This window comes from Camelus ferus, chromosome 11 (assembly GCF_009834535.1).
Source record: "Camelus ferus isolate YT-003-E chromosome 11, BCGSAC_Cfer_1.0, whole genome shotgun sequence".
In the NCBI taxonomy this organism is placed as follows: domain Eukaryota; kingdom Metazoa; phylum Chordata; class Mammalia; order Artiodactyla; family Camelidae; genus Camelus; species Camelus ferus.
Window position 1 is genome coordinate 51377408 of NC_045706.1, and position 23420 is coordinate 51400827.

Sequence of the window (23420 nt, forward strand, 5' to 3'; positions counted from 1 at the left end):
TCCAAGTATTTGCAGAGTTAAAAACTTTTCAGCTAGGGTCACATCTTTCTGGTTATCTAGCTAGTACTTTATCAGTGAGCATTTTGCTCTTTATAGAAGCCTTCTGTGTCCCGAGAGTGACTCCATGCGATTTTTAGATGACAATAAAATAAGATATATGCCTTTATATCTTCAGTTTGTAAACTTGTGCAGAATTACATTGGGTCATTGTTAACTCCAGGAGGGCTTAGAAAGTAAGTGACGATGAAGAAAGGAAAATGAAGGGATGATGCTGAAGCTCGTATACACACCATACTCTTTCAGGCTGTTGCTGTGGAAGTGATCTAGGCTCTAGTTAGGTGGGACGGGACTAGGTGTAGGGACATAGAGTCAGGTGTAGACAGTGTCAGTAACCAGAGGGTCTGTGAGAGGGGAGTATATGGGCCCCACTAAGAGGTGGTTAACTCGTTTCTTTCCAAGCATAGGCTAAAAAGCTTGGGCCTGAATTTGAGACCAGAGACAGTGCCTTCAGGCTGTGTGGCCACTGGCCTTCATCTGGACTTGGGTTGGATGATAGAAATGAATGGGTGATTATGGTTAGAACAGTAGGAAAGAGGAATTTTGATAGGAAGAGATAGAAGGATACAATCAAAGGTTAGAGAAGGTTTTGTTCAACAAATTCATAATGTTACATCTGAAGTAATTTTAAGTCTGAGAGAGAACAGATAAAATGTACTCATTACCCAAAAAATGATACATGCTGAAAATTTTCCTGTCAAGAAGAATCTAAGATTAGAAACCCAAACAAGCTTTCCACACAGGTGGAATGGGGGCCACAAAGGCCCCTTCTGATCTATTTGTCTTAAGGGACTGGTTTGAATGGCCCATGTGAATAAGACATGACTTAACAGCAGAAAGTTGGAATTTGAACCAATTTGAGTGAGCTAGGACTTGGTAGGTAAGAAAGGCAGAACAAGATGTCTGTGTAAACTAGGTGTGAAAGCACCTTGTGCTTTTGGGATACTTTTGAATAAAATGGACCTAGTCACCCATGTGCAGCCAAATATGCTATTATGAGTGGAAGAGAGGATAGGTTTACAGCCAGGTCCCTGAGTGTTGTCTAAAATGCAGGGTATATCCCAGGAGCTGTAGGATTATACAGCTTGCCTTCTGTGGGCTCATGGGCTTCTATGGCCTTGCTTCTAACAGCCTCCAGGTTCATTTCCATCACCCAGGCCTAACTAGGTGGTTACAAACTAATTGTATTCTAGGCTGATGCCATTTCTGCCTGAGGCAGTGTTAGTGGAAGAACTTGTAATATCGCCTGCTCTTAATCTGTGGTGTGGAGATACTATCCTCCTACTTATCAGGGAGGTAACCAGAGTGATGAACCTGGCTCCCTCTCCACTTCTGCCCATAGATGTTGGTGTTGGAGAGCCTAACTTTCTCTTCATCTTCCTCTGGGGCACTTGTTAAACATTGCCTCCTACCTGTCTGTCTTCACACCTCTGGCCAGAGATCCCACTCAGTGTCTCACCTTCCTCCAGGAATTCAGGGGGAGGACAGGGTATATACTTCCGTCAACCTTGAGGTCCTCAGGTCTAAGTCAAGTGGCTTGGTTCTCAGGTGTGATTTCCACTGACCAGGGCCTCCACTGCAGAGATGAGGCCAAGCCGACAGTTTTGTGAGGACATGGGCGAATGGCCAGCAGAGCTGGTGTAACCTACTAAAGTTCCTGGTGTAAGGCTCCTTTCTTGCCGTTAGATCCCAGACTGGTCTCTCCACTAGTCCCAGCTGCACTGAACAGGAACTTCATTCACTTTTCCCTCCTAGGAAGAGCTGTAGGAGACCAAGGGGCCTCTACCAAGCCTCCAGCCCTCAGATCCTGTAGAGTGGAGGCAACTCCTAGGAGCTGGTGGTGGGGGGGTGGTTCTGACCAGTTGGATGTGGCCAGGTCAATTAAGACTATATCCTGCCTCCAGTCAGCTGGAAGCTCCTGTGGTCAGGCCACAGCCCTGGTGCCAGGCAGTCCTAAGGAATGTGTTAGGGAGGGGATGAACATCTGTGGCCTCAAGGCCTTTTGCTCAAGTTGTGGCTAGTGTGGGGCCTTCCCTCTCTACCCAGCTTCAGCACATATGGAGGCTCAGAAGATCGTGTCCCAGGCCCCACTTTATTGTCAGATTTAAAACTCGAGGTCAACGGCTGGTGTTCCCAGGGCCCCTCCCTTGAGGCCACTTGCCAGAGGCCAGTCCTAGATCTTGAAGGCTAAGGTGAGGCCGTCGCCCAGGGGCAGGAGGCTGATGTGGACCCTGGCGTCGCGCAGGATGCGCTCGTTCAGGTTTCGCACACACTGGGCCTCCTTGTCCTGCGGTTGAGGCTGCAGCACCTCTCCACGCCACAGAACCTGCGGGGGTGGGGCGGGCATCATGGGGGCGGGGCCTGGGGAGCTGCCTGAGCAGGTGGCGGGCGAGAGCTGGGGACCCAGGACCCGGGCAGCGGAAAGCCTGGGACTCAGCTCGGGGAAGAAGCTTACATGGTTTACTAGGCGGGGCTCCAGGGTATGGGGGCAGGGCATAGGGAGAAGCCTAAGGAAAAGAGTGACCCAGTCCCGGAGGGTCTTCTGGCCCGGACTGTCCCTTACACTGAGCACAGCGAGGACGCCTCCGGGTCTCAGCAGCTGCAGGCACCGCTCATAGTAGGCGGTGCAGTTCTCCTTGTCCGCGTCCACCACGGCCACGTCGAAGGTGCCAGCCTCGCCCGCGGCCAGGAGCTCGTCTTGTGGGGGAGGGAGGGGCAGATACGGCTGAGTCCGCAGGCCCCAGCGCCGGAAGCCCCCGCCCAGGCCGGCCCAGGCGCTGTGACTATGCAGGGACTCGGACCTCGAGGGCGCCGGCCCTGCCACCCTGCATGTGGCCGCGTACCGTGAGGCCGGGCGGCGAGGGGCTGTCATTGCCCAAGCTCGCCTGGTGGACGGGGTCACTAGCTCGTGCCCGGTGGTCCCATTAGGGAAATGGCATCAAGGCCCTTTCCGCTCCGTTGCTCACCCAGGGTCTCCAGGGCGGGCTTCAATCGAAGGTCGATCTTGTGCTCCTCCTCAGCCTGCGGAAGGCGTGGGTCAGAGCCAGCATGTCCCTTCTCCTGGAGCTGGGAGTGGCTGGGCTCCAGGGGCCTGACGAGGGCCTCAGGTCCGTGGGACACTCACCTGCCTCCACAGGGGCCGCCCCAGCTCTGGGGGCCCCGCGTCCACCTCGCAGGTCACTACGCGCCCAGCCGGGGGCAGCGCCAGGGCCAACGCTAGGGCTGAGTAGCCTGTGAAAGTGCCTGGGGACAGGGACACGGTCAGGCTCAGGCCAGAGTAGGGGGACGGCCCAGTGACTCCGGCCCCCAATGACCCCGGCCGTGCGCCCTACCCAGGTCCAGCGCTTTCTTAGCCTTGATGAGGCGAGCCAGGTTGGCCAGGAGCTGGGCCTGCTCACAGGTCATCATGGAATCCCCCTGCGGCTGCTCCAGGGTCAGCTGCGCGTGGAAGGAAAGGTTCGCACTAGCCCTGCCAATCACCCAGCTCCGCCCCAGGTTCAGAGCCCCACCCAGGGCCGTGGCTGTGGGCGTGTCCCAGGGGGCGGGCCCTTAAAGAACGCCCTCAGCGCCCGACGAGCCGAGCCCGGAAAGCCCTGAGAGGGCCACCGCCCAGCCCAAGGTCACAGCCACGTGGGCCCCGCTGGGCCCGAGGTGGGCGCCTGTTCCTGCCCCGGTCCTGCTACGGGGCCCTGCTAACCAGCCGTAGGCTCCGCAGCGCTGGGTGCTCCCGCATGGAGCGGCTCAGTAGATACTGCCAAAGGGGGCTGTCCTCAGGGGGCAGCAGGCGCTTCTCTCGCCGGGGCCGCCATGGAGAGAACCGTCTCCCTGCCGGGCAGAGGGGGTGCTGGGTCAGGGCTTGGGGCTCCTGGGCGCCAGAGGTGAGCTTCAGCCGCAGCATTCGCGGGCTCTGCTCCCGCGCCCTACCGCCCGTCCGCGGGGGCTCTGGAGAGGGTGCTAAAGGCCCGGCCCTACTCACCTAGGAACAGACCGCTAGCGAAGGCGGCGCCGAGTGCGACCGAGCCCAGGGCTAGCGCGGAGGGCACAGAAAGCCGGGGCAAGGGCTGGGTCATGGTGCTGGCAGGAAGCGGCGGCGTCCAGGTCACTTGCGTTGGGGCTGCTGGGACCGCCCTGAGACCCGCGGGCCCTTGCGGCTCCGCCTTGCCTGGGCAGTGCCCGCGGACCCGCGGCTTCGAGCACCATCTGGCGGCCTGACTGCCTTACTGCAAACACCTCCCGGTGGGTCTGGCGTCATCTGGTGGCCGCGTTCGGAACTGCGCCTACATTTAGGGAGGAAACCCTGTATCTGGGGTCTGGGTTCTCCCTTCCGGCGCCAGAGGTCTAGGGCCTTGAGTCAGAGAGGGAAAACTTGATGCCCTCCTAGCTATGCTTCTTCCTCATCGCTGCCATTTTTGCTGAGACCTCCCTTGGGTTTAACAGGATAGTAACCGGTACGAAGTGATAGAAATGAAAGGGGCCCCGAGAGACACAGAGAGAATGAGGAGAGGCCACCAAGGATATCAAGCTGAAGGAGTGAATGCACAAAACCAGAGGTGGGGCTCGGGAGCCTTGGACCCTGGGGGAGGCCAAGCAGGAGCGGAGGGCGAGGCCTCCTCTCAGACACAGGGGTGGGGCTGGTCCTTTGACTAATCAGCCCGCCGTCCCCAGGAGGGGTTCGGGGGGAGGAGCCTGCTGTGTGGGGGCTGGGTGGGTCCTCCCAGCTCCCTGTCTCCGGCCAAACGGCCTGCTTGCAAGAGAAGCGCCTTCCCCTAGCCTTTTGTCTCTGCACCCTGCTTGGCTCTGTAAATGTTTCTTTGACCTGTGGATGGGTCTCATTCCCCAGGGGAAGGACTGAGGCCGCTCTTATTTCCTCCCCCAGAGCTGAGCACACAGCATGTGCATTTAAAACGCTCTCTGAATAGCCTGCTGGTGGTGCCTGGGGCTCCTCGTTGCCTGAGCTGCCCGGCTGAGTGGGGAACCTAGTACCAGGAAGGGGCATTTTATTGAGCACCAGGAGCTGTACAGCCAGCCTCCCTGTGAGGCTGCGAGATTATCTTGTTTCCCAGAGGAGGAAACCAAATCTCAGAGAGACCAGCCTCCGTGCTTACTCCTCAGGCCCTGCTTTTGCTTCTGTAAACCCTCTGACCCACTAGCCGGAGGGAGGATACACCTACGAGCTCTTCAGACCTGGCAGGGCCCAAACTCCCAAGAAGCGCTTTCCAGGCACCTCTGCTGGGGCCCTGGGCTCAGCTGGGGCTGCAGACCTGCGCGCTCTCCTGTCTGGGGGTCTGGGTTTGGGCAGGCCGGGAGCTCACACCAGATCCCTCCCTCCCCCAGCCTGGCTTTAGGCCGGAGCCCATGGAGGTGGGGGGCAGGCGAGGAGGGGAGACATGTCACCATATATCCCCGTCAGATTAAAAAACTAATTTGAAAAGATTAATGTATTCCATTCTTGTTACACTGGCTCTGATACCTCTGGGCCCGCGGCTGCTCTGCCTCCTGATTATTGAATTTTTATGGCCTGGTAATTAATTGCAGATTCCCTGTTTTGTTCTATTTCTTTTTCTCTGACATTTTAATTTCAACAAAAAGCAGTGGTCTCCATGCAGGTTCTCTCTGGAGATCCTAATGGTCTATAAAACAGAATGACTTATAGACGTGGCACCCACTTCAGTTGGCGAGCGATTGTTTGAAACCTTGCTGATCACGCAAAATTTAATTTTTCCACCTCCCTCCCCCGTTCACTGCTCATTTCTTGTCTCTTCCATTACAGTGCCAGTGTCTCAGCTCACAATGAAGGGAGCAGAGTGTCGCCTGTGTATCTGTTACAGGGCCTTTCCTAGAAGGCCAGGTGGCTGAAGACAAAGTAGGTTTTTATTCTTCTCTTTGGAGGTTGCCCCAGTGGTGACAGTGGGAGCTCGGCCTCCCCAGAGGGCCACGTGGATGTGGGCAGCTTCCCCCAGCAGTGGGGGATGGGGAGAATCATTTCTTCCTCTCTCAGTTGCCCTTTTGGGGGCTGTACATGCTGTTAGGTCCCCATCAGGAAGTCAGGGGGTTTGCCCCCTGAAGAATTCTTAGCCAGACTGGGTCACTGGAAACAGCTGTTCACAAAAATGAGCCTGGAAGAGGCCCCTGAGTTGCTATACTAATGCCCCCAACTGCTGCTTCTCCAGTGCTGCTAACATCACACAGGCTGGGCCCCTTCCCCCAGGGCCCCCCAGGACTGGGTAGGGGCAGGGGCAGAAGAGTAAGGTCATGGAGTCAGGTTCCGCCTAAAGGATTGGAACTCAAGTATCTTCAGGGGCCAGGCAGGCAGGTGAGGGGAGGGCGGTAGAGGGCAGTGGGGACTGTGGCGCTCCAGAAATCACGCCACATCAGAAAGTGTGGTGGCCACTCAGCTCTGGCCCTGGCTGCCCTGTGGGACGAAGGGCGCATTGTGGCCAGAGCAGATTTTTTCAAGAGAGGTTGGAAATCTGGCTTTTAATGTGAAACCTCACAATTTAAAACATTTGGGTTAAACTTTTTCTTTTTAAAGCTCCACGTCTGGCAGACTGAATACACCTTTGATCTTTACATCTGATCTTGCCCATGGGATAACTGTTTCCTCCGATCTGGAGTGTGGCTCAGAGAAGTTAGGACATGGAAGTGGAGTCTGTCAAGGCCAGAAAGGCCTCAGTGGCCTCCTGATCGCCCCTACAGCCTCCCAGCGGCCCTGCGCCAGGAATCCTCCTCCTCCCTTGTGGCCCTTCAGTCCCCTTCCTGCCCTCAGTGGGCTCTTCTCGGCAGCTGTGGGCTCCCAGAGGTGCCTATGGGCCTCTGCCCGGGGCTTGCCTCCTCTCTCCACAGAGGAGCTGCCAGCCTGGAGCCTGACCACATCTGGGTGAGGTCTGCTGAACTTTCCACCCAAGACTTTGGGGGGCAGTGCCATGACTCTGAAGGCTCTGAGGGCCGTGTCGGGCTGAGTGGGCTGACAGGTAGACCACAAGTCAGTGGCTTTTGGGGCTCCTCGGGTGAGCTGGGGAGGGGGGAGGGCCCGCTGCCTGCTCCCGCCTCCTCTGTGCCACGATGCGAGGAGCTGGCGCGCATGCCTAGCCTCTCGTGCCTCAGTTTCCACACCTGGACAGGCTGCGTGGGCTCTGGAGTCAGAGGGACTTGGGGTCAAACACTGGTCTACCACTCACTTGGTGGCCGTGTGAACTCAGTTTCTCGATTAGAAAAACAGGGATGATCTTAAGTGTTTTCTGTGGTGTAACAAACCACTACTTACTGAGTGGCTGAAAGCAACACGGTTTATGATCTTGCCGTTCCACAGGTCAGGGGCCCAGCCAGGCCTGGCTGAAGGATCCAGGTGGCATCTGGGGATACCGCCCCACCAGGGCTCCACGTTCTCTTCTGAGCTCTCCAGCTATTGCCAGATTTAGTTCCATCTCAGGAAGCTGCGCCAGCCGTCTGCAAGTCCCGCAAAGACTCCTGAATACTTCTGGTGCTTCGGCTCACCCTGCCTTCCTTGTCGCTGTTAAGGATTCCAGGGACCCACCCAGCTAATCCAGGATACTCTTCCCATGCGAAGCTGGTTAGTGACCTTGGCGCCATCTGCAAAGCCCCCCTTGCCATCTAAGATGAGGGCCATGGGAGTAACTGTCATTGGGGAAGGAGATCGCAAGAGGGTGGTGAAATTCTGCCACAACCTCCAACCTCTCAGAATGGTTGTGAGGATTAAAATACCCCTGCCCGGTTCCGGTCCCTGCTCCTTGAGAACTATGGTTTTAGGCATCTGAATACAGAGGATTCCCTGCTGCTGCGTAAACTGCATGGGCAGTGGTCATATTTCTCACAGCCACTCTGAGTAGCTAACATTGTTCCCATTTTCCAAATGTGTAAACTGAGGTTCCCAGATGTCAGGTGACATAGAAGTGGCAGAGCCAGGAAGTGAACCTGTCCCTGTCTCAGCTTCACATAAAAGTTTGTCATTCACCCCTGGGCCCAAGTCCGGAGCTCCTGTAGCCCCTGAAATTTCACTGAGATCTTGTTAGAGGCCTCCACCATGTGCCAGCAATTTACCTGTGATCTGATTTCTCCGGTTTAATGCAGGTCCGGGCATTCAGGTGTCTCTGGGAGTCCCCAGGGGATGACAGGTGTGTTTCGTGGTATCACCTGTTCCTGTCTTCTTGATGGGATGGCCAGGGTGCCATTATCACAGCCACTCCTGGGCATCATCGCTTCTGCCCGACACCTCAGCTGACCCTCGGGAGCCATCAGATGGTCAAGACTTCATGGGGTCCTTTAGAGAAATGGCAAAAAAAGTCCTCCTGCAACCCTTCTGTCTCCATCCTAGGACACTGGCTTACGTTGTGAGTCCTTCCTTCCCCAAAAGAAAACAGACACATTTCCCTGACTCCCCTGTAGGCATGGGACCTGGCGTCTACCGTCTGACGTGCTATACAAGACTCAGATGCAGACGTGCCATGGAAGTCAGTGGTTGGTGAAGGAGGGTGATGCTGTGACAAGAAGTGGGATGGAGGTGAAGTTCTTGTCCCTGCTGGAGCCTCTGCCCAGAGGTGTTTGAACTGGAACAGTCCCATGGTGTGATTGAGTGTTTGAACTAGAACCGTCCCATGGTGTGAGCTTTGAGAGCCTCCAGCTGTTCAGTTCCTGGTAGTGGAACATCCAAGCCTGATTCTCTGGCCCTTCCAGAGCCTGCTGTTTGCAACAGAGTGGAACTGGCTATTTGCAACAAAGTAGATTCTATTATTTATAGCAAAGTGAAACCTGCTGTTTGCCATAAAGCAGCTTTTATTTGTTTGCAGTAGAGGAGTCCTGCCTGGTACTGCTCCTCTGTGGGACTGATCCTCCCAGCTCCAGCAGGCAGTGTTACCACCTACCATAGTGCCAACCCCCTCCTTCTGTCTTGCCAGCAGGGACCCGATATTGTTCAAGCAACAATGTGCCCAGCTCTGGGGGATGGACAGTCTCAGGCTGTCATAACCCTCCTAGTCCCTTTTTCAGGATATCTAGGGATATCTTGCCAGGGAAAATGGGGGTCCTTTTCAGGATGTTTTCTTTCCTGATAATAAGAAAACTCCTCTTCTGGTAGAGCCTTTTCTTATCTTGAGTAGGGTGTGTAAAGATGAAATGCTTCAAACTGTAGCAGCCATCTTGTGGCCATGAGGCAACAAAGTTGAGGACTGAAAAACCAAACAATGAGGATGGTGAGTGGTCCTTGAAGACATTATCTAGGCATTGAATCATTAGCAGCAACTATTTCCCTCCGGCTTCCTTGTTACGTGAGAAAATGGAGCCCTTTGTGTTTAAGCAGTGATTAGCTGTGCCTTCTGTTACTTGATGCTCAAAGCATTCCTAAGGGATGCAGGCACCCCAGCAGTGTGCCCTGAGCCCATGCGGTGGTTGAGAGTTGGTGCTGAGATAACCCTGTTTGCTTTTTTTTCAGGCTAGAGTGACAGATTCCACACTGAACTCGAAATCATGCGTTCCAAAGGTAAGGCCTTATTTTTCTGAGGGGTAAGTTTTCTCACAGGAGATGCTCCACACCTCCCCCACCCAACAAGTCCAAATACCAGTAGCAGGCACCCCACGCCAACCCTGCTTGCAGACTTGTGGTGTCTCATCAGGCTCCCCAGTCCCCAGTGAGTAGGCATGATCACCCACACTTGACAGACAGGGGTGTGACTCATCTGGGCTCTCACAGCCAGGGGCATGTGGGGATTGGCTCCAGCTCTGTATGGCCCAAAGCCTGGAGTCTCCCCACTCCAGGGGGAGTCTCTCTGTTTGCATCAGGGCCAGGGGTGCAAGGGCTTCTGGGACCGTGGATGAACAGATGGGGTTGGAGATGCCCACAACCTCCCAGCCTAGCAGTCAGGCTTCTGCTGCAACCATGACATGTAACAGCCCCGAGTCTTAGTGGCTTCCAAAATAACCACTTACTTTTCTTGCTCTTGGGTCAGTTGGGGTGCTTCTGCTTCAGGTCGTGGGTCCAGATCATTCTGAGACCAGCAGCCACCTGGAGATGCTCTTTCCCAGGGGCCAGCATGGGTGCAAGAGGCCAATCACACACGTGCTTTTAAAGCCTCTGCCTCAGTCAGGTCTGCTGGTGTTCCAGCGGCCCCAACGAGTCACTTGGCCAAACTCTGTGTGGGGGCAAATGTGTGTACTCCAGCCCCTCCACAGGGTGGCTCTGTGAGGTCACACGGCAAAGGGTGTGGTCACATGGCAAAGGATGTGGACGTGTAGCCATATCACTGGTCCGGGAGAAAAGAGTCAGGGTCAGCACTCCAGTCTACACACCAAGGGCCTCTGGTGTCCCCAGAGCCATGGATGCAGAGCCCCCTCCACAGGGCAGGGCCTCAGCAGGGGCTGGTGGACCAGGGTCACTGACTTGTACCTGACCTGCAGATCCCCAGTCTGTTTCTCAGAGAAGGAACCTGGAGCTGTGGAAGTCAGAGTGTCGCCTGAGGTCGCAGGGCAGTTCCCGCCTCTGCTCTCCCTCGCTGAACTCAGGCAGGGAGGGGGCCGAGTGGTCAGGCTCACCTTCCTTGGCTCCAGCCCGGAGCACCTGCCTCCCTTGAAGGACGAGTCCCTGGGGCCCTTTTCTTTCCTCCACACACTATGTGTGGGACTCTTTGGAGGACACAGCCTGGGACACAAGGGTTCCAGCTGCATTGCCTGGGAGAGCCCTCGTGCTTGTTCACTTCTGGCTGGCCTGGGGACGTATTTTATTGGCCTTGATCAGTATTTTGCTTATTTGAATGGAGCCAACACTAAACAATCAGAAAATTTCACAAAGAATTCAGATTTGGTTTCCATTTCTTTAGAAAGAACAGAAGATTTGACAACACTGGGCCCATCTCGCTGCATGGCAGGTTGACTGGTGCTGGGTGGTGCCTACCCCTATCCCCCACGTGTCATGTGCCCTTGCCCAGTCCCCACCACTCCCTGCTCCCTCCTCCCGAAGAGGTACCCTAATATTCCATATTGGTCTTTGTGCTGCTGGCACATGAGGTGTAACCTCTGATTTAATCCATTACCCAGAGGCCCAGAGAGGAGAGATACGTGACACAGCCAGTCATGGGCTTTTGTTTCTCATTCTCTCTTCCTGAGTAAGAACTTCATTTGGATTCCAAAGAGGCAGGAGCCCATGCCCTGCCACCAACCCCTATTGGCTCAGATTGGGGTCCTCTCCCCTGAGGCAAAACTGTTCATGTCATGGCTAAAGCTTAGAAAGCCTTGAGAGCACAGCCACCTCAAGGGGAAAATCCAGACTGAGATGAAGCTTTGGGAGATGTTATGGGAGCCCAGGCCCCTGAGTTACATAGGGAATCCCCCTAGACACATAGAAATGAGATGCTAACTGCTGGTACTTATACAGCAATTACAATGTGCCAGTCACTCCTTCTAACTTCATATTCACTCAGTCCTCACATAAACCCTGTGAGGGGCAAGGTATCATTTTTACCCCCATCTTACAGATGAGAAAGCTGAAGCACAGAGAAGTTAAGCAACTTTCCCAAATTTGCACAGCTTGTAAGTGGTAGAGTTGGGATTTGAATCCAGGTTCTCTGATTTCAGAGCTTAGAGTTCTTAACCCCTGAAGTATCCTAGAGGAAATACCTACTGAGGTGTCTACTTTTCCTGTAATGTCTCATTTTAGCCTTGGACTTGTCCAGAAAAGTAGGGTTGGGTTTGGTTGTGGGAGACAGAAAAACCCAAAAGAACGGTGACTTAATCAAGAGAAGTTGATTTCTATTTTTTATAGGGGTAACTTGGAGATGGTAAGGAGGCTCCAGGGTTAACAGAGACTCAGGCTTCTCCCCTGCTGTGTTGCCATCCTCATCATGTGGTGTCTCCTCATTGAACAAAATGACTGCTTGAGCACCAGCTATCATACCTTCAACCAAGTTTTCAGGAAAAAGGAAGGAACAAAATAGAACTCACCTCCTTCCTTTAAGGACCCTTCCTGAAAGTTTCACAGGATACTCTCTCTACTTGTATTCCTTTGATCAGCACTTGGTCACATGGCCACATTTCAGCCTAGAAATAGTATTTACTCTAGAGGGTTGTATGCTCAATGAAAAATCAGTTCTGTCGTGAAACTTAAAAGGAAAAATGGATAATGGAAACATTTAGTATCATCACTGTGTTTTGCAGATAAAGAAACTGAAGCTCAGAGAAGTGAATGACCTGCTGGAAGTCAAACAGCCAGGAAGAAGGGGAGTCTGGATCCTCTGTCCCTGGACCCTTTGGAGCAGGTGGGGCTTCAAAGACAAATTCTGCCAGTTTCCTGGGGGGTGAGGAGGACTGTGGATATGTGCATAACCGCCTTCCCAGGGCCCAGGTCCTGCCAGCCGGCAGCCTTGTGCCTGCAAGCCCTGGCAGCCTCTCTGGGCCCAGATCCATCACCCCGGCACCAACCATGCCCCAGGCCTGACTCCATCCATCCCTTTAATGCCGGCATCGACTGTGCTCGGGCAAGTTCCTGAGGCAGCCTCAAGAGCGCTGAATAATTCAGGTCTGCGTAATGGGATAATGAATTTACTGACACCCCAGTGTGGTCTTGGTACTTGCATTTAAAGAAATACTGACTCCCTAGGCCCGCTTTGCAGGCTGGAGATGTACACACGCCAAGAAACTGTTGCCTTTACCTGCCTCGTGGGGTTCAGGCCTGATTGAGTGGAGACCCTACTTTGATCTCAGTGATTCTTCAACTACTTGGGTGAGTGGGGAGTCTGGGGGCAGGAGTCTGCCTGGGGTGAGATGGAAGTGGAATCACAGAAGCTTGGACGTGCAGAGCTGGAAAGGAACCCAGTGACCCCTTAGTCCTGCGTACCCATTTTATGAACAGGGAAACTGAGGTTGTGGAAGGGATGGGCTCTGGTGCACTGTGTTCTGCGGCTGGGAATGCCAAGGATGGCTCGGGGCTCTGGGAGGGAGACTTCCTCGTTTCCCTTCTAACCTTCTGGTTTCCCGGTCCCCCAGCTGCAGGAGGGTTGCTTCTAATGGCTTCCAGCTGCCCCTTCACTGCAGACGAGCCCTCAGCCAGGCGAGAGCTGTCCCCCAGGAAGTTGCCCCGCACCGCACCACCTGGGCAGATGGCAGCCCGTGACTGGCTGATGTATTGCAAAAGGCCACCTCAAGCCTCAAGGTAGGACGAACTCTGTGGTGCTATTTGGGCTCTAGAACCCTCGGTGGGACCACGCTGTGGCTCGACCCTAGCTGAGACCACTTTCTGGCTTGGCTTTTACCCCTGCCCTTTCCTGTTTCCCTCACTCCTCTTCTCAGAGCCTCCCCCTGGAAATCCTCTGAATTGGTATCCCAGATTCAGGCTCTGCTTCTGGGGAGCCCTCCTGAGATCGCTGCGTTTCCTGGTCTGAGCCCTCCTTCCAGGGCACTAAGAGGCTCAGAGCCAGGAATCCATGGCTCTGGCTCTGCTGTGTGTTGGTGAGGAAATCACTTCTCCACCCTGTGGGGCTGGGGCAGGGAGAGCCTCTCTCAGGTCCCTTCTGGCTCTGAAGGTGTGTGGTAAGATCTGAGGTGCCAGGAAGCCTTCCCCTCCCCTACCCAGCCCCACGTGTGCATGACTCCTAGCTCTGGGGACTTTTCTCTGAAGGCTTTTCCAAAACACTGAAGTGTCTGAGATGAGAATGAGTTTCATATTAGGTGATCATGCTGCAGGGCAGAATCTCTCAAGGTGGGATCCTTGGATCACCTGAATCCATCACCTGAAGGGATGCTTACTATTAATATTTCCTTTCCTTTTTGGATATGGTATGTGATATCTGGAGCTGCAGCAGCTATCTTTCAATCATGAGGAAACAGCATGAGATGTAAACAAGCTAAGGATGATGAAGCGGAAATATAGAAACTGGTTTTCAGTGGCATTTCTGAATCATTGCCAAAACCTGGAAGCTACTTCTAGAATCTCAGTGTGTGAAATAATTGTCTTTATTGCTCAAGCAAGTCCTGCTTGACTTTTCTGTTATTGGCAGCCCAAAGCATTCCAAACAAATCAACAGCCTTTATCTCCTTGAATCATAATAACACTCTCTTAAAGTAGGGACTATTATTTTTGGCTCAGAGAGGTTAAGTGATATGGCTAAAGTCACACAGCTGGCAAGTTGCAGCACCCTTTGGGGCTGGAGCTTTCAGGTTGGGAGGAATTTTGATTATTGATGTGGATTTAATTCCTGTCTCCACTGCATGTGTCCTAGTGTAGTCTGACCACTGGGAATAATCCCTGTCCCTTGCCATTCTGGTCTTTGGTCATTCGCTCCTTATCCATCCCACCCTAGGTCTCAGCCTAGAGACCCAGGAAAGGTCCCTTGTCGGGTGGGGAGAAGGAGGCAGCAGGTAACCACTGTCCTTTCCTTCATGGAGTTTTCTGAATGAATGTGGCCAGATTCTGGTACCAAGGATGAAGGAAAGGTGAACCCATTTTGGAGACGATTCTGGTCTCTAGACAGCCCTAGACCCTTGGGGCGGCAGTTACAGTGAAAGAGAGAAAGAGCTCAGACACAGAAGTTGACAGACAGGCAGGGATGGAAGGAGAGGGAGAGAGAGGCAGAAGTCAAGGAGGAGGGTGAGAGGGAGGGAGAAGAGAAGGATCCAGGTTTTAGAGATAAATGTTGAGATAGGCTGACAGTGAACCTCAGCTCAGGCACAGACTAGCTCATTTCCCCTTCCCCCAGATTCAGCCTCTTCACCACGTGATGGAGTAGACTAGAACCCCTCCCTTGCGGGGAGGTGGGCAAGGACAGATGGCTCCACACTGACCTGGAGCAGATGCTCGGCCAGCAGGCACTCCTGCCCCACGCGTACTGGTCTGATGTTATGGTTGCTGCTCTGAGGGTGGAGGCAGGACTGGAGGGGAGGGTGATGTGACCTCAGGTGAACCTTTGTTCCACCTCTTCCGGAGATCAGAGCCCTCTCGGAGGAAGGGGAGCAGCACTTGTGTGTGTGTTTGTGTCCCAGACTAGGTACTTCCAAGTGATCAGAAAACTGGATAGAAAAGTGGCTTCCCTGACTAACAGCAATACCAGAAATGCATTTGTCTCCTTACCAAGAGGGTAGGATGGGGAAGATTTTTAAAGACTCATCAAAAGGCAGGGAATTGGGGAGCCACAGCTGGCATTACCGGGGGGAGAGTAACAGATCCAGACCCTGAGACTGAGCCCCCAAACCTCAGGGGTTGATGTCTGTGTGGGGAGCTCTCTTGAGGGGCCTCCTGTTGGCCCCAGATTAGTGGGGAAGGCAGGGTCAGAAACGGCCCCAGCCTAAGGAGGAAAAGAAGGATTTCTGTTGGGAACACAAAGCACCTGTGGGTGGCGGGCAGAGAGGAACCTGGGGATGACTTTGGCTTGGGTGCTTTCTGGGCAAAGTCTGTATGTCCAGGGCCTGGCGCGGAGCCTCAGCTGAATGCATGAGCTGGGGCTCCGCCAGGCTTGGAGACTGTGAGTGAGGGTGAAGGGGTGGTGCTTCAGCATCAGCCAGGAGGCTCAGGGCCGGGCAGGAGAGGGGTGGCTCCTCTCTCTGGCTCTTGGCCTCCCCACCTAGCTAACTTCTTATGCTTTGGGGTTCAGGGGGGCAGACACTGCTGTCTCCCTCCCCCAGGTCAGATGTGCCCCTGACTGAGACAGTGTGGTGGTTTTAACATGTGTCCACGAACCCCTAGATACTCCTCTCACCAGCAGATGGGGTCTACATCCTGTTGCCCTGAACCTGGGCAAGTCTCCTTGAACAGAATGTAATGGAAGCAATGTTCTCTAATTGCTGAGGCTTGTTAGAAAAGGCTAGATGGCTCCTCCCAGATTCTCTCTTGGGAACTTGCTCTGGGAGCTGTTAGCTGCCCTGTAAGAAGTCCATCTCTGCAGAGGGTGCCATGTACAGAGACCACATGGAGTGAGAGATGCTGGATGGGCCCCAAGTCATCCAGCGTCAGCTGTTTGCCCAGATGTCAGATGTGTGTGTGAGGAAGCCTTTGAGATGACCCCAGTCCCAGCCACCAAATACCTGCCTGCACTGTATGATAGACCCAGAGTGAGAGCTGCCTGCAGTCCAGCAACCTTCAGATTCATGCACAGAATAAATGATCACATATGAGTTTCCCAGGACTGCCTAGGTAACAAATGACCACCAACTGGGTAAAGCAACAGAAATTTATTCTCTGGGTTCTGGAGACTAGAGCCCAAAATCAAGGTGTTGGCTTGTTCCTTCTGGGGCCTCTGAGGGAGAAGCTACTCCCTGCCTTTCTTCTAGCTTCTTGTGGTTGGAGGCAATGCTCAGCTTTCCTTGGCTTGTAGCTACATCACTCCAACCCCTGCCTTCATCATCACATAGTCTCCCTGTGTCTCTGTGTCCCAGTTTCCCTCTTCTTATCAAGGACACTTTCACATGTGGTGAGAGGCCCCTGTAGTTCAGTATTACCTCATCTTAACTAATTACATCTGCAGTGACCCTGTTTCTCAAATAAGATAACATTCGGAAGTACTAAAGGTTAACACTTCAACATATCTTTTGGGAGGTCATAATGCAACCCATAACATAAAGTTATGCTTTTAAGCCACTGTTTTAAAGTGATTTTTTATGCAGAAGTAGTTACTCAGAACATGAGAATTAAGGTATGGCTAGGGAAGCAAATAAACATCAGTGGGAATGTAATTTACCAGAATATCCCTCCAGGAGACACTGTATGTGGTTGAGATAATGGATTTTCTAAATAGCTTGGGGTTGGGATGGGGGCTGGATCTTCTCCCCAAAAGACCTATGTTCCAGTAACAACATGTGCTTGAATAATAACAGACAGCTTCCCTAATGCTTTCTAATTTAGAAAAAGAGCTTCAATTTTGCTTTGTAAGGTATTCTTCTCCCTTAAATAAATGTTGAATATTTACTTAAAGAGAATCAATGTGATTATTAGAGTGTTCCTGGCCTCCATGTATCTCTGCATGGCCTTTTTTACTAATACCTACCCCATCAGAGCACTGATTAACTGTGGGATGCAGTCACCTGGTTAAGTGTCTGTTTTCTCCATACACTTCAGAGTCAACCCTGAGAGCAGGGACAGGCTCTGTCTTGTTCTCCCTTGAATCCGCAGCAGGTGCTTAATCGTTAGTCTTTGAAAGCATGGATGTTGGAAAAGGAACAAAGGGATTTAAAATCTATATGATGATGAAAGGTGTACAAATATTTCAGCTACAAAACATCTAGGGATGCTAGGAAGAATATTTTTGGAATTCTCTTCTGTTAATGGAAGAGCCTATAAGAAAATAAGGGAATTACAAGAGGCCATGAACAAATTGGAAAAATCTGTCCGGGGAAGTAAAGATTGCTGAAACTGCTGTACACCTTGGGGACTTATACTTTGAGCTCCTATGGCACAAGAAAGACAAGGAAGAAGAAGGGATCATAAACATGACGAGGCAGATTTGAAAAAGAACCAAACAGAGGTTCTAGGAATTTAAATATATCACACATGAAGTCAAAAACTCAGTGGAACTGTTAAATAGAATAGACACAGCTGGAGAGGGAATTAGTCAACTGGAAGATAGAGCTGAAAAAATTATGCATAATGCAGCACAGGAAGAAAAATGAAAATATGAAGAAGAGACTTGGAGGATAGGATGAAAATTTATAATATATGTGTAATCAGATTTTTGGAAATCAATTATAGGAATAATGGGAGAGAGGTAATATTCAGAGAGCGAGTAGCTGAGAATTTTCTATGATTACTAAAAAAAATGAATCTTCAGATTCAAGAATTCCAGTGACTCCCAAACAGAGTAAATGAAAAGAAGTCCATGCACAGATACACCAAAATCAAATGGAAGAATATCAAAGACAAGAAGATCTTAAAAGTACAAGACAGAAAAAAATGTTGTTTACAACTTCTATAATTAGAAGAAATTACACTAATGGCAATTAGTTATGATAGTATGAATATTAACAATGAAAGACAGAAAAATGATGACTTTAAAGGACTTTTTAAAAAGTCACACCAACTAGGGACTGTATACCCTAGGCCCTAATAAGACTGAAATAATTTCTTAAGAGATAATTTATCTCTTAATAAGTGTAGATCATATGTACGTATTAAAGAGAATTGAAAACATATGTCCATGTGAAAGCTTGTACACAAATGTTCACAGCAGCATTATTTATAACAGTGAAAAAGTGGAAACAACCCAAATGTCCACCAACGTATGAATGGATAAACAAACTGTGGTATATCCATACAGTAGAGTATTACTTGCCATCAAAAGGAATGAAGTTTTGATCCACGCAGCAACATGGATGAACCTGGAAAACATGCTAAGCAAAAGAAGACAGACACAAAAGGTCACAAATTGTATGATTTCACTTATATAAAACATCCAGAATAGGAAAATCCATAGAGACAGAAGATAGATTAGTGGTTGCCAGGGGCTGGAGGGGAATGTGAAGTGACAGTTAATGAACATGAGGTTTCTTTTTTGGTTGATGAAATTTTCTGGAATTAGATGCAGTAATGTTTGTAAAACCTTCTAAGTGTACTAGAACCACTGAATTGTACACTTTCAAAGGGTGAATTTTATAGTGGGTGAAGTTACATCTCAAAAATGCAAACAATAAGAAGGGTGGAAATAAAGACATTTTAATTTACAGACATACCTTGGAGATGTTGCAAGTTCAGTTCCAGACCTCTGCAATAAAGTGAATATCATAATAAGGCAAGTCACACAAATGTTTTGGTTTCCCAGTGCATATAAAAGTTATGTTTACACTATACTGTAGTCTGTTAAGTGTGTAATAGCATTCTGTTTAAAAAAATGAACATAACTTACTTAAAAAATACTTTATTGCTAGAACTGCTGTCATCTGAACATTCAGTGAGTTGTAGTAGTAACATCAAAGATCACTGATGACAGATCACCACAGCAAATATAATAATAGAAAGTTTAAAATATTGTGAGGATTATCAAAATACGATGCAGAGATACGAAAAGAGCAAATGCTGTTGGAAAAATGGCGCCAATAGACTTACTCAAAGCAGGGTTGCCACAAGCCTTCAATTTGTAAAAAAGGCAGTCTACAAAGCACAGTAAAGAGAAGTGCAATGAAAGGTCTGCCTATTTACTAATCCGGAAAGAATTTATAAATAGGAGTTTCTGAAGGAAGAACTTGAGAAGAAAAATGATCTTAGAGAAAAGTCTCAGACACAAGAAGTAATGATGAATTGAGAAAATAATAAAAAAAAATGGGTCAATCTAAACAAACACACAGACTGTCCAAAACAATGTCTATTCCATGGGGTTAAACCAAAGACGGAGCAGAGAGCCTGGACGTTACTTAAATGGAATTAAAGCTTTCAAAGCCCTTTACATTGTTCAGGAGAAGCTTAAGATATTGATTAACTTTAGACTCAGTGAGTTAGGTAATAATTTCAAAATGCTGAGTCACCAATAAAAAATAAAAAAAATAAAATGCTTATCCTCTACACAGTAGAAGGGAGGAAAATGGAATGAGTGAAAAAAAACCTCAATTAATTCAAAACAATGCAACAAAGAAGATGAAAATAGATCCTTAGGAAGCAGGGCAAAGTTTTCAAAAAACAAAACAAGATCATAGAAATAGTCAAATATAGTTGTAAGCTCTGTAAATACACATAGACTGAATGCTCCAGTTAAAATTCATATACTATCAGGTTGGATTAAAAAAAAGAATAGCCAAATGCTGCTTACATGAGAAATGTCTAAAACATGAGAACAGATTAAAAACTTGTGAGTAAAACAGTGAAAAAATGTCAGAAAAATACAAACCAAAAGAAAATTGGCATAGTTATATTACTATCAGACAAAATAGACTTTAAGGCAAAAAGGCATCATTAGAGATATAGAAGATCAATGTATGAAATTTAAATTTATCAGGAGAAAATAGTGGTTCTGAGTTCATGGATACTTAATAATGTAAGTCCCTTACCAGATACATGATTTGAAAATGTTTTCTCTCATTTTGTGGGTTGTCTTTTCACTTTACTGACAGTGTCCATAGGAGCACAAATGTTTTCAATTTTAAGTCCAGTTTATAATTTTTTTTCTTTTTTTGTTCATGCTTTTGGGGTCATACTTAAGAATACTTGGCCAAACTGAAGATCATGAAGATTTAGTCCTATGTTTTCTTCTAAGAGTTTTATAGTTTTAGGTCTTTGATCCATTTTGAGTTAATTTTTGTATGTGGTGTAAGGTAAGAGTTTAACTTCATTCTTTTGCATGTGGATATCCAGTTGTCCTGGCTTCATCTGTTGAAAAGACTATGCTTTCTCTATTGAATGGTCTTTACACCTTTGTTAAAAATCAGTTGACCATAGATATATGGGTATATCTGTACTTTCAATTCTAGTTCATTGATCTATCTATTCTTATGCCAATAACCACACTATCTTGATTACTGTTGCTTTGTAGCAAGTTTTGAAATTAGGAAATGTGAATCCTCCTACTTTATTCTTCTTTTCCAAGATTGTTTTGGCTATTCCTGGTCCTTTGTAATTCCGTGTAAATTTTAGAATTGGCCTGCCAGTTTCTGACAGGGGTTCTGACAGGGATTGCATTGAATGTGTATTCAAATCTTACATCTCTTTGCAAGGTGAGCGTATCTCTAATCAGCTGGCCCACCAGAGTTGGACCAGAGGACATTCCTGACCAAGCTGGTCTGGTGTGGCCCCATGTGTATGTCCTCAAGAAGCCACATTCGGTGTGGGTGTCACAGGGACTGAATGCATGTGGTAAGACTGCAAATGACTGAAATAGGAACCAAAGTCTTCAAGACCCCTCCAAGATTGTCATCATGACTATAGTAATGGGTGATCTTAGGTTGAGTCCCCCAAGAAGCAGACCTTGAGGTGAGGATTTGGGTGAAAGTAGATATGTGGGAGATGAGCCCAGGAAGTTATGGAAGGGGAATGGGGAGGGGGACCAGGGAAGGGAAGAAGTCAGGAGAGTGCCTAAATGAGCATGTCGTTGCTGTGGGCATCTGGGGCTCAGTCGCACTGGGGACCTCTGGGACAGGGTGGAGAACAGGGTTTCTCAACCTCAGCACTACTGACATTCTGTGCTGAATAATTATTGCTTATTGGGGAGGGGGGCTGTCCTGGGCATTGTAGGCTGTTTAGCATCCTGGCCTGTACCCACTAAAGACCAGTAGTACCATCCAATCACAATGTCTCCAGACATTGCCAGATGTCCCCTAGGGGGCAAAAACTGTACCTGGTTGAGAATCACTGATATAAACATATCTCAGAATTGTCCCATCCAAGAGGGGAGAATGCTAGGGTATTTAAACACCAACTCCTATTCATCATTGTTAGGGCTGCTCCTGGGGGTGTCAAGTCCCTGGTACCTCTTGTCTGTCCTAAGGGTGTAGAGAGCATGATCCCAGGCCAAAGAAAGCTCTCAGGCATTGTTGCAGATGCCTACAGTAAGAAGCCACCAGCATGCATGGAAATAATGAGGGCTGTGGGGATGTGGGCACCCACAGTACAGCTACCTGGATTGTTCCATGTGAGGCTTTGGAGACCCCAAGTCCTTCCCAGATCTTCAGCTTGGCCTGGACATCCACGTTCCTGGGGCTTTGCAGGTTCCATTGCACATACAGTGTTCAAACCAACTCACCCTGGAGCAAGGTTTGGCCCCTCAGCACTTCCCGGTCTCCCTATCTGTTGCAGGCCTGGCCTAGCTCCTGCAGATGAGGAAAGATGACCTGCAAAGACTTGTAGAGTGAAAAGACCCTAAGTGATCTGGTTTCCTAGGTGGAAAGCACTGGTAGGAAAGGTGCTCACAGAATTCCCCACTTCTCCCCATCTCCACAAAATCAGTCTCAGCTTCCTGCACCCACTAGAGACTCTAAGCATGTTATGCTCTGTGACTTTGGGCAATCAGACCTCCTCTCTGGGCCTCAGTCTCCCTTCTGTAAAAAACATGGGTCTGGTGGGGTGGACTGGATGACCTTGAAATGTCCTTCCATCTCCAGTGGCTGCTGAGAGGCAGTGGGGAGTCACCAGGCAGCCAGAGCCTGGGGGCTGGCCAGAAAATGTGACAGCTCGGCCCCCAGTGGCATCGCTGGCGTCTGATCTCCGAGCATTTCCACTGTGTGCTCGACACTCTGGGCCCGGTCACAGCCCAGCGCGGCCCCTCGCTCACTCAGGAACATCTGCTACAGCATTTACCACGTTAATAGATTAGCTTTGAGAATCGGGCAGGTGTTTTCCACCCAAGCCAGAAAACATCAAAATCAGATTGCTCTCCAAGCCTTTCCGCACAGGCAATCGAGTTAGAATGACTCATACGGTCTAACAGATAATAAAACACACATAACATTTGCTTTAAGGTACAGGCGGGGGTATTTTGTCCTGCGCTTAGGAGAAACAAAAACTCATTCTATTTGGGAATAGGGTAATTGAATACAGATGGGAGGAGGTAAATGAAAGAATTTAGCAAATATCTCAGTGGACTAGCTAATGGGAATGAGACAGAATAGGAAATTAAAAATTATTCGAAGCAGATGGACCATTCTTTGAGTTTTTAAAAATTTATTAGGGCCGCGAAAAAATGTGTCTGTTTATTTTCTACGGCCATGAAATTAATGACTTGGTGAGTTTTGCTTGTGCAATTTTATGACTGCCATGTCATCTGTCATAATTTGGGGGCTGTTTGATATGGATTTATGAATGTCCCCACCCTGTCGCCCCTCCCTGATTTATTGGTGTGGGTCATACGTGAATTAGGCTGTCCCCTATCAAGGGAGCAAAGCCAATGGCAGCAGAACCCCACAGACCCTGGGCGGGGAGCCTTGGGGACTTCTCAGCCCAGAGGTGAGTGGAAAAGCTGTGGAGGGTCACTCTGGGGCTGTGGGAAAGGGGTAGGCCTGACCTGGCTGAACTTCCTCTGCAGGGATGACCCCAGCCTGCCCGGACTGGGGAGGAGGTGTCGGAAAGGGGTTTCTTGCAACCAACTGGAAGCAGGAAGCCAGCCCAGGCTCTTGTGCATGGCGAGGAGTGAGGTGGGGGCTGTTGCTGCTGCCTTCACCCAGCCTAAGGGCCACCTGGCTTCCTGTCCCTTCAGCCTCCATAGCTGGGCTCACCTGCCTCCAGACCTGAAGCTCAGGGAAAAAGAAGAAAATTCATATTGAAGGGGAATCTGTGTGTGCTTGGCCAGGTGCTGGGGGCTTAAGTGCATCCTCTAGATGGTGATTAAAATAGGGCTTTACAACCAGCAGGTCTGGGTCTAGTTTTGCTCTTATTCTTCCCAGCTGTGTGGCTTTGGGCTGGTCACTACCCTCTCTGAACTTCAGTTTCCTCCTCTATAAAGTAGGAATGGAAGTACCTA

The 23420-nt window shown here is 50.0% G+C and overlaps 1 protein-coding gene and 1 long non-coding RNA gene across 22 annotated transcripts in view; one reads left to right on the plus strand and one right to left on the minus strand.

Annotated features, from left to right (window-relative positions):
* Nucleotides 1-2130: 2130 nt before the first annotated feature.
* On the minus strand, nt 2131-4252 carry COMTD1 (catechol-O-methyltransferase domain containing 1). Its single transcript, XM_032491970.1, has 7 exons — nt 4034-4252; nt 3755-3882; nt 3390-3495; nt 3182-3300; nt 3024-3078; nt 2621-2754; nt 2131-2383 (listed from the first exon to the last, which is right to left on the minus strand). The coding sequence occupies exons 1-7, from the start codon at nt 4125-4127 to the stop codon at nt 2231-2233; spliced, it is 789 nt and encodes a 262-aa protein (XP_032347861.1). The 5' UTR covers nt 4128-4252; the 3' UTR covers nt 2131-2230.
* LOC106729375 overlaps nt 3502-23420 on the plus strand; it is a 140317-nt gene continuing 120398 nt past the window's right edge. For 11 of the 21 annotated variants that reach the window (XR_004324176.1, XR_004324175.1, XR_004324177.1 and 8 more), the window contains exons 1-8: nt 3502-3708; nt 5828-5920; nt 7367-7627; nt 8146-8405; nt 9503-9550; nt 12217-12317; nt 12672-12781; nt 13045-13210. This is a non-coding gene — a long non-coding RNA (uncharacterized LOC106729375). Of the gene's footprint in view, nt 3709-3801; nt 3936-4492; nt 4608-5827; nt 5921-6589; nt 7029-7366; nt 7628-8145; nt 8406-9502; nt 9551-12216; nt 12318-12658; nt 12782-13044; nt 13211-23420 lie in introns of those variants that run through there. The other 10 variants (XR_004324184.1, XR_004324182.1, XR_004324185.1 and 7 more) reach the window with 10 other exon arrangements.

Coding starts and splice junctions, on each gene's coding strand:
- COMTD1 (XM_032491970.1), bottom strand. CDS start 4,127: ATGACCCAGCCCTTGCCCCGGCTTTCTGTGCCCTCCGCGCTAGCCCTG. Junction 3,079..3,181: donor GGCGGCCCCTGTGGAGGCAG/GTGAGTGTCCCA, acceptor CGCCTTCCGCAG/GCTGAGGAGGAGCACAAGAT. Junction 2,755..3,023: donor GCCCGCCCTGGAGACCCTGG/GTGAGCAACGGA, acceptor CTCCCCCACAAG/ACGAGCTCCTGGCCGCGGGC.